A 10,834-nucleotide genomic window follows, 5' to 3' on the forward strand; every position below is an offset into this window, starting at 1 on the left:
GGTCAAGTTGTGCCACAAACTTCTCTTCTCCCCAATCCTATTCAATACTTCCTCATTAGTTATGTGATCTACCCATCTAATCTTCAGCATTCTTCTGTAGCACCACATTTCAAAAGCTTCTATTCTTTTCTTGTCCAAACTATTTACCGTCCATGTTTCACTTCCGTACATGGCTACACTCCATACAAATTCTTTCAGAAATAACTTCCTGACACTTAAATCTATACTCGATGTTAACAAATTTCTCTTCTTCAGAAACGCTTTCCTTGCCATTGCCAGTCTACATTTTATATCCTCTCTACTTCGTCCATCATCAGTTATTTTGCTCCCCAAATAGCAAAACTCCTTTACTACTTTAAGTGTCTCATTTCCTAATCTAATACCCTCAGCACCACCCGACTTAACTCGACTACATTCCATTATCCTCGTTTTGCTTTTGTTGATGTTCATCTTATATCCTCCCTTCAAGACACCATCCATTCCGTTCAACTGCTCTTCCAAGTCCTTTGCTGTGTCTGACAGAATTACAATGTCATCGGCGAACCTCAAAGTTTTTATTTCTTCTCCATGGATTTTAATACCTACTCCAAATTTTTCTTTTGTTTCCTTTACTGCTTGCTCAATATAGAGATTGAATAACATCGGGGAGAGGCTACAACCCTGTCTTACTCCCTTCCCAACCACTGCTTCCCTTTCATGTCCCTCAACTCTTATAACTGCCATCTGGTTTCTGTACAAGTTGTAAGTAGCCTTTCGCTCCCTGTATTTTACCCCTGCCACCTTTAGAATTTGAAAGAGAGTATTCCAGTCAACATTGTCAAAAGCTTTCTCTAGGTGTACAAATGCTAGAAACGTAGGTTTGCCTTTCCTTAATCTTTCTTCTAAGATAAGTCGTAAGGTCAGTATTGCCTCACGTTTTCCAGTATTTCTACGGAATCCAAACTGATGTTCCCCGAGGTCGGCTTCTACTAGTTTTTCCATTCGTCTGTAAAGAATTCGTGTTAGTACTTTGCAGCTGTGGCTTATTAAACTGATTGTTCGGTAATTTTCACATCTGTCAACACCTGCTTTCTTTGGGATTGGAATTATTATATTCTTCTTGAAGTCTGAGGGTATTTCGCCTGTTTCATACATCTTGCTCACCAGATGGTAGAGTTTTGTCAGGACTGGCTCTCCCAAGGCCGTCAGTAGTTCCAATGGAATGTTGTCTACTCCGGGGGCCTTGTTTCGACTCAGGTCCTTCAGTGCTCTGTCAAACTCGTCACGCAGTATCGTATCTCCCATTTCATCTTCATCTACATCCTCTTCCATTCACGTTACACTCGTGAAATTGTCATACGAGAAAATCCCCACTTCATCGCTAGCTCGTGCGCCGACTATAGCACCACATTCAAACTCTTTAAAATATTGATAATCTGCCTTTGTAGCTCCAGTAACTGATCTAACATCTGCGCCAGACACTTGTCATATAGGCGTTGCCGACCGCAGTGCCATATTCTGCCTGTTTGCATATCTCTCCATTTGAATACGCATACATATACCAGTGTCTTTGGCCCTTCAGTGTAATTTCATTGAGATTATGTAAATACAGGCGAGTTATTATCAGTTAATTGAGTACTTATTTGCAGTTGTTAAGCGAGCTTTTGTGTAAAATATGTTTCTATAAACAATGGCTGAGAAATGCTTAATTTTTAAGTGTGATGTCGGTGATCTATGTAGTGTTGGTGAGAAAGGTGTTGGATTGGTAAATGGTGCAATTCCCTTCTGTTTGTCAATGACAGCGCATTGTTAAATCATGTATCTATATTTTTGTAGTCATTTGGCGATGAATCAATGAATGTCCTGAACGTTACTGGATTTCTCTCACCATTAATCGTGTTACTGATAGACCGCATAAACCTGTTCCACTCAGTCACTGCCGGCACTTGAGGAGAGGGTTGCGCTGAGTGGAAGTACTTACCACACATCCACAGGATATCTTGCAAGGTGGATGTCAGTATATCATACGGAAGAGAACTAATCATGTTAAGATCTCAAACATTAATCTCATGTAATGCATTACTTGACTCAAGTTGAAATGCATGAGGTTCTACAAAACACAGACAGGCGACCTATGTCGGATTCAGAGCCTCTTGATCTCTTCGTTGTTGGGAAAGCTGAGGCCGCGGTGATGCATTTGGAACCCCTCATTCAGCGAAAAGTGTTCCAGCTACAGGTAGATTAGAGACAATGTGACTGCTTTTTTACCAGCTCCAAATACGTACTGGTCTAATAAAGTGGAAATAGCTAGACTATACAAACACGAGTTCAATGAAGTTCTTTTGTCTGGTCACATGAGAGAACGCTATTAGAAAATGCTATGTGGTACTGAAAAGAGAGCAGTGTTCTTGATGAGGAAAGTTGCTTGTCCTGTTTGTTAGGTGCAAATTTTGCAATCAATTTTAAACTAACTACCTGATAACCTAGACACTTGAAACTTCCAACATAGCTCATAACAGGATGACGCTGGAATATTAACTTACTTTCGAGTCTGGTGTGAGACGGAAGATATTTTCTTTATCGATCTTTCTGTCTGTTCTATACAAATTTTGCAACTGATTTTAAACTAACTTCCGGATGAGGTAAGGACGTGAAATTTTCAACTTAGTTCAGAACTGGATCACAATGCAATAATAAGTCACTTTCCTTACTGGTGTGTGGCGCTGCATACTTGATGTACCATTGCTATTTCTATATTTCTCCGCTCCAGTCGTGAATGTTTCGTAGTTAAGAACGATTGCTGCTAAGCTTCCACGTGAGCTCGATTCTCTCTACTTTTTACATTCACCGTCTTTTCGTGGGATATATCTAGGAGGAAGCAATAAATTGGTTGACTTGCTTAAAGACAAACCGACACAAATTTGAAATTTATCACGTGTCTCTGATGCATTCTCATCAAATGCATCAAATGTTTGAACTCAATCGAGAAATTGGACACAAGACTAAACAGCAGAAAACAACTATTTTTAGTAAGAAACTTCTTAACATAACACGTTTTTAAAACTGACTGAAAAGTATTAAATAATCTCTCCAAGACCTATACAGGTTGATAACGCCATACAGACAGTCTGCAAATTTGTGATTGTGTGTTTCTAATAGGTATGACAATACTTCCAAAACTGAAAATGGAAAAAGTGGGGAAACATACAGCATATAATAGTAAGGAGAGTAGGGAAACTGTCCTTTAGAAAAATCACAGAACAATTTATAATGTTAGTAGTATAATAAAACTGTTAGCGACTGAAGTGAACTATTCATGCATCAATTACCTATTGTATATGTCCCACTTTTTTCGTTCTACATTTTACAAGTATTTCATAGCTATTAAAAATGCACAAGCATATATTTTCAAGTTATCTGTACTACGTTAAGAATCTGTATGGGGCTAGGGGAGATTGTTTAATACATTTCAGTAAATTTTAACTAAGTGTTTATAGTTTTATAATATGAAGCATTCTTGCAGGTATTGTATACCACGTTACACTTATGTTGAGGATCATGTCTGACTCAGTCATACGATTTATCCCTTTCATATATATATATTTCTCTTTTTCATATGTAGATATATTATATGTAATAGTTCCGGCTTCTTTATGTTCATCAGACTTTTGGCACATCATAATCACTTTCAGTATTATTTGTTTCGATTTAAGCGGCACAACCGAAAAGAATACATAAATTTCAGCTTAGCAGTTTCTTACAACAATCGCAACAATAATCTTGACGGTGCAACACAAGATCACCTCTAAACGTACTCTTGTATGGGTTATAATATGTCTACAGAATAGTGTTAATACGTAAATATGTTTTCTCGTTGTAAGAGTTTGTGTATCGTGTAAACATGGCGGGAACGGTTAACCAGCTCAGCAGTCGACTAGACGAATGTGGGAAAGTGCGTAAAAAACCACACTCAGACTGGCTGGTAAAAGCGATACGAAGTGATCGGGAATCAAACTCAGCTCTCGCCTTCCCATGTCTGGCACACAGACACACTTTTAAAATAACAAGTTGAAGTTGCTCAGGTTTCTTACCTTATAATACCTTGTACCCATGTTCACACAAGCTGTGAGCGCACCCGCTCGGTGTGACTATGAGCACAAATATATTTCAGTGGCCGGCCGGTGTGGCCAAGCGGTTCTAGGAGCGTCAGTCTGGAACCGCGAGACCGCTACGGTTGCAGGTTCGAATCCTGCCTCGGGCATGGATGTGTGTGATGTCCTTAGATTTGTTAGGTTCTAGGAGACTGATGACCTCAGATGTTAAGTCCCATAGTGTTCAGAGCCATTTGAACCATTTTATATTTCAGTGAATCACTATGGGGGAAAGTTATAATTTTTGAAACGTTGGGTTACCCTGAATAGGTCATACTTTTGAAGGTGTTCAGAGGTCCACTGGATTTTATACAGCTTTATAGGGTAAACCCGGATCTTTTTTCTTGTCCGAAGAAATTCGATTGATTGGAAATAGATAAAGTGTAATAAACTTTAGTTAAATTTCGTTAATTGAGGACCAGGCAGTAAGTAGTTTCTTAGATTAAATCTATTATTAATTCAGAGGCTAGCGCACTTAGACGATCTCGTATAGGATGATCAAAATGGACTATACAATTTTGATTACATATATTTCAGAAATGGGACTAGTTAAAAAGGTGTCGTTTGCGGTATAATGTTCATACACACCTGAAACCTTTAGTTATTGACTGTCTCCCTCTCTCCAGCAGTTGGCACAGTGTGAGGAATGGTCGGTACAGACCAGAACTGACAACTAGGTCCTTAGGAACTTTATTATTATTATTTTTTTTTTCGTTGGGTGGGACCTGCAGGAAGTGTGAGCTCGTAACAGCGCAACAGAACAGCAACAACACACGTTAATACGGACACGCTACGCCTGACATGCAACTAGAATATCGTTTAGATATCCTGCGTGCTACTGATGGCCCACACATTTAAGGGTGGTTGGTTGATTTGGGGCAGGGGACCAAACTGCGAGGTCATAGGTCCCTTCGGAGAAGGGAAAGATGGGGAAAAAAGTCGGCCGTGCTCTTTCAAAGGAACCATCCCGGCTTTTTAAAATGGTTCAAATGGCTCTGAGTACTATGGAACTTAACTTCTTAGGTCATCAGTCCCATAGAATTTAGAACTACTTAAACCGAACTAACCTAAGGACATCACACACATCCATGCCCGAGGCAGGATTCGAACCTGTGACCGTAGCGGTCACGCGGTTCCAGAATGTAGCGCCTAGAACCGCTCGGCCACTCCGGCCGGCCCGGCTTTTTCCTAAAGCGATATAGGGAAATCATGGAAAACCTAAAACAGGATGGCCGGACGCGGGTTTGAACCGTCGTCCTCCCGAAAGTGAGTCTACTGTGATAACCACTGCGCCACGTCGCTCGGTGAACACATTTAAGGTGACCATTAATCCCCACCTCATTTGTTTTTTTTTTGTAACAGTCACGATTTCTCTTGCTTTCTACAGATTATTTTTCAAAAGTAATTTGTGAGACCAATTTGAACAGGATTTAACAATTATGAAACGATTTATTCGAAGCTGGGTGTTCATTTCACCTGTATCAGTATATTGCTATTGATGGGGTATTTTCCTAAATAAATAATGTATGGACTATTTACAAAACACAGTTTTCTTGAGAACTACGAAAGCAGTTTAGTGACTAGAGTAAATATTGATGAAACTTGAGCTTAAATTTTTCGTATGTTGTAGAATAATACAGACATGCTGAAGAATATTTACAGCACTGATGAAAATAGTTTGTCTGCTCGCCCTCATTCATATTAGAATGTACTAATAAATTTAAATTAATATAAAAAATTAAAGTAACAGTTTGCATTTATTACAGTTAACTGAAAATTTTCCGCAATATTATTTTTTTCAATGCGTTCCGAATTTGGATCTAGATTATATGGTCACCTTGACACACTGACCTCTGTTGAGCGGCTACTAGAACCTTTGGTGTGTATAAACATTATGCCGAAAAGCGCACGTTTCTACATCTTCTAATTTCTGAAACATGTGTAATCAACGTTGTGAAAATCATTTTCGAACACCCTGTGTTTTCCATACTTCTTTGCGGAGACAACGAGAAGCTGCCGACAATCGGCGATCGCATTCACCGCGACGCCTCCCCGACCACCAAACAACTGGGTATTTTAAATGTCATTTGCCCTCTTATCATTGAGTTCTGTTGAAACTGACTTAATTTGTGTTCATATTCCTTATTGAAAATGCGTCCACGTTCGAATATGGACGTCTCTATAATGCGCTTTCACAAACCGTCGTTACTCGCGTGTGTAGTTCTTTGTGCTCACCGGTAGGCGGCGTTCGCCCGTTGGCGTTGTGACTACTGAAATGCAAACGAGGAAATTAAGTCTTCTCTCATGGCGTCGTCAGCACTGAAACGCAAGCGAGGAAACATTGCCCCTCTCATGTCTCCGCTCCCCGCGTACGTCGTAGTCATCGGCCCACTTACCCTCTACAGACCGTGTGCATCTGGTACAAAGATCCTATTTGATCTAGATGTCCGGGTTTCGAAGTTTTTGTCTGGAATCGGCAGATTTAATAAAGCCAAGCCTACTTAGCGATACGTCGGCTCAATTAGTTACGCGTGAATGGTAGCCTTGAACAACTTAATCCATACAGTTTCAATGATGAAAAGCAAAAATTACCCCAATATGTAATTAAATGAACATTTATTACGCTTATCTTTGATTTACCCCCTGGGATATGTCTTCACTTACCACTGGGGTAGGGCTACCCTCTGGCGGTGCAATGTAGCATTGCGTTTAGTTCCACTCATGAAAATACTGCAGGCTGATATCACGCAGAAGAATGAATCGGTAGCTTAGTGAGCTAAAACACTGAAGAACGGTTTCAGCTGAAACAAGGTATAAATAGTTCAACCGACAGAAAAAACTACTGTATGTTTTCACTTGAAAAAGAGAATGAATAATTCAGTCAATATGTAAAGCTACAACAGTGACGAAAGATTTCAGTATGGTTGCTCCAAGAGACTGCTTTTACTCGAAAAAGGTAAATGAATAATAATCTAAACGAAACAAAGAACCATAAACGACTGACTCCATTGTTATCATTCGGTTGCTCTCACACGATGGTTTCACCCAAGAGAATGAAGGAGCAGCCCGGATTTGTTGGACCAGACATACGTAAGTTTATGTTTAAAGTGTACTTTGAAAATACAGTGACGGAATGGAACAGTAAGCTTCCAGAAGTTTAGAAAATGTTGTCCATCGTTTCCTTGATCAGAATAAACGTTTTCTAATGTCACACTTAGGCAATTTTCAAGAATATTTGACTGATGCATCAGAGGAATATGGTCCTGTCATGATCTAAAAACTCTGGAACATTGCTATCAAGGTCGGTGGGGAATAAATATGATGTCCGACTGCTGGTGCATCACACATGAAGGATAAGCGGCACACAAATGAAAGGATGTTAAGCGTTCATTCACGGTCAGAGGTAAACAGAAGTAAGTATTCACCATAATGACTCTGAGCACTATGGGACTTAACTTCTGAGGTCATCAGTCCCCTAAAACTTAGAATCACTTAAACCTAAGGACATCACACACATCCATGCCCAAGGCAGGATTCGAACCTGCGACCGTAGTGGTCGCGCGGTTCCACACTGTAGCGTCTAGAACCGCTCGGCCACTCCGGCCGGCATTCACCATAATATTCGCTTATTCTAGTTCAGGATAAATTTTTTAACCATTTAACTTTTCCATTTCGCCTTTATAGTACTGTAATTGCTTTCCGATTTCACTGGGTACAGATATGAACGATGACGTCGGTGATGATGATGATGATGATCATGATGGTGCAAAAACCTGACGTGCTGTAGACAAAAAGGCTTTTGATACGTTATCAGCAGAGTCGATTTAGTCAGAAAAATTCGAAATTTGTCGACCAGTGTTACTAGTAACTCATATTTCCCTCCAGGTATGTCTGCACTCTGTTTCGCCAGTGACTCGTAAGGCCAGCTGCGGAAGGGTAGATATAACTCTGTAAAACACCCCGTAGTGGCTTTTTGTGTCATATATTGTGGAGAGAGTGAGAAATCGTTTGCCCACTATTCAGTTTACTGACCTATGAAGTAGGAAAGTGGAGGAGGAGGAGATTAGTGTTTAACGTCCCATCGACAACGAGGTCATTAGAGACGGAGCGCAAGCTCGGCTGAGGGAAGGATGGGGAAGGAAATCGGCCGTGCCCTTTCAAATGAACCATCCCGGCATTTGCCTGAAGCGATTTAGGGAAATCACGGAAAACCTAAATCAGGATGGCCAGAGACGGGATTGAACCGTCGTCCTCCCGAATGGTAGGAAAGTGCATGACCACAATCTGGTGAACTACCTTCCCTCACGCTTCTACCCTCCACACTCTCGCCCCATCCCTCTCTTTCACACTGTTACATCCAGGAGCACAGTTTAATCTTTAATAAGGTTCTATTTCACTCAGATGTGATACATCCATTTAATGTTTGCTCTTAACAAATTTTATTTAACGATAAAATTTAATTTAATATCATTAAGAAACTATTTTTTATAATCTACAACCGGCCGCTGTGGTCGACCGGTTCTAGGCGCTTCAGTCCGGAACAGCGCTGCTGCTACGGTCGCAGGTTCGAATCCTGCCTCGGGCATGGATGTGTGTGATGTCGTGAGGTTATTTAGGTTGAAGTAGTTCTAAGTCTGGGGGGCTGATGTCAGATGTTGAGTCCCATACTGCTTAGAGCCATTTGAACCATTTTTTATAATCTACTATTTTACTAACCCCTCCAATGCGGAAACTACTATTCCTCGACAACAAATGAGCAAGGTCCTTTTATGTAGGGAATTCAATACAGTTTAATTTTGTACTGTGAAACATATTCCCTTTGTTGACGGGACTGCTTCCTTTGAATGTAACGTGTCTACTTTCTTTCTCATGCTTGACCATTTTAATGTTGTGCACTGGTTTCTGTCTCTAATGACATCATCGGTAAAACACTGCGGTTTAGAACGATATGCATGTTAGACAATGGCGTCACAACCGCAGGCTACGTAATTCTTGGCGTACCTTCACTGCAGCAGTGTAACATCAAAAGCCACAGTGATGACATTATACGCATTCCGCTGTGTATTTATGCCCTCACTGAAACTATACATATTCACATCGATGACTATTAAGGAAAGAACGTCCGGCAACACAGTAACTTCTGTTTTGGGAAATGTGATTGTAAGTATTTTTATGTATTAACGTATAATGTTTCCCGCAAATGTTAAACTTTTCGATTAATAGTGCCCTATTTGGGACACATTTGATGTTACTGGTCATATTGTCTGGTAAGTTTTATAGCTTATTAAGCAACTTGTTCTTCAATAGTTTTTACTTTCGTTAATTTACAAGTATCTTAGCCTTTTAAGGATGTATCACCTTGATAGTGGTGACCATCTTCCTTGTATTATTGGAAAATTAAAGAAAGATGGCTCATGGAAATGGTACCCAGTCGAGGTCCTGGATCTGTATATAGGAATTCAGCAAGGGTCGGAAACTTTACTTAACGATATCCAGAATCAGAGGAGAGATACGTTTTATATACCCTGATTAAATATGTTTAATGCTATTTTGTCTGAAACTGACGTGGTCAGACCGTGGCCGTGTACAATTAATGTAGGTTAATTCTTACAAAGAAGAAAACAGTAACCAGCCACTGTTTTGCTGTTTTCTTAAATATGTTTATATACATAACCTAACTAATGATGACACTAAGAGCTTACACTAAGACAGAGAGTTTGTTAAAAGACACGACAAAAGACTTTATATGATACTTATTGTAACTGTAACAACCACCGATCAGACACATCAAGTTACTTCACGATCATTTTTATTCGACTATAGGCCTTAATTCTGCTATATTTCAGTTATAGGAAAGCAGATGGAGTTAAATGTCACGTTACAAAATTTTTATTCTTCACTCGAGGTCACGAGCTGATGTCACGCAACAGCATTTTATTCTTCACTCGGTACGAGTGGTCTTGACCTTGTGCGACCTTAAGAGAGTGTGTGTGTGTGTGTGTGTGTGTGTGTGTGTGTGTGTGTGCGTGTGAAAAAGTGAGAGAGAGAGAGAGAGAGAGAGAGAGAGAGAGATAGAGAGAGAGAGATGAGGGAGAGAGAGGAGGGAGAGAGTGCAAAGAAAGAGAGAGAATCATGTAGATGGGAAATTCACAAGCTTGACAGAAGATGAATTAACAGCCGGACTTACCGTGCTTGGGCCCATCTCCGCGGCTGTCGAGCGTGTGGAGGCGTCCAGGCAAGTGGTGTCTGCTGCGGAGCTCGCCAAGTTATATTGTGCTGGCGGCCCTGCAGGCGGAACCCCACTCCCCGCTGATTTGACGGCTCATCCGTATACGCCGTGGTATTTGCTGCGTCGCTGCGGCTATAGTCCAGTCAGTGCCAGAGATGCATTTTGTGCGTCCTGATCAAGGAATGCGTTTTCTCAAGAGCTGCACTTTGAAAACAGTGACACTTCCGAACCAAACTATCCATAAGCAAGTTACGTATGGACACTTTAAGTCTAAAACAAAAATGTATATTATTTCGTGTTATGTCGTTTAACATCGCGGTTGTATCGATTACTACAGTTATAGAATTCAAAATGTGTGTTTACTGAAGTTATTACAAATTAATTGAGTAGGAAAGCACACAATCACTAGGTACACACACACACACACACACACACACACACACACACACACGCACGCACGCACGCACTTGCTTTG

The 10,834-nt window shown here is 40.5% G+C and overlaps 1 protein-coding gene across 1 annotated transcript in view; it reads right to left on the reverse strand.

The window, feature by feature from the left end:
• The window catches only part of LOC126418554 (flexible cuticle protein 12-like), a 42,714-nt gene extending 32,239 nt beyond the window's left edge, over positions 1 to 10,475 (reverse strand). Inside the window, exon 1 of the mRNA XM_050085369.1 lies at positions 10,318 to 10,475. Within this exon, the coding sequence (XP_049941326.1) occupies positions 10,318 to 10,332 (15 nt within the window). The 5' untranslated portion in view covers positions 10,333 to 10,475. The remainder of the gene's footprint in view (positions 1 to 10,317) is intronic.
• Positions 10,476 to 10,834: the final 359 nt, after the last annotated feature.

This window comes from Schistocerca serialis, chromosome 9, assembly GCF_023864345.2.
Source record: "Schistocerca serialis cubense isolate TAMUIC-IGC-003099 chromosome 9, iqSchSeri2.2, whole genome shotgun sequence".
In the NCBI taxonomy this organism is placed as follows: domain Eukaryota; kingdom Metazoa; phylum Arthropoda; class Insecta; order Orthoptera; family Acrididae; genus Schistocerca; species Schistocerca serialis.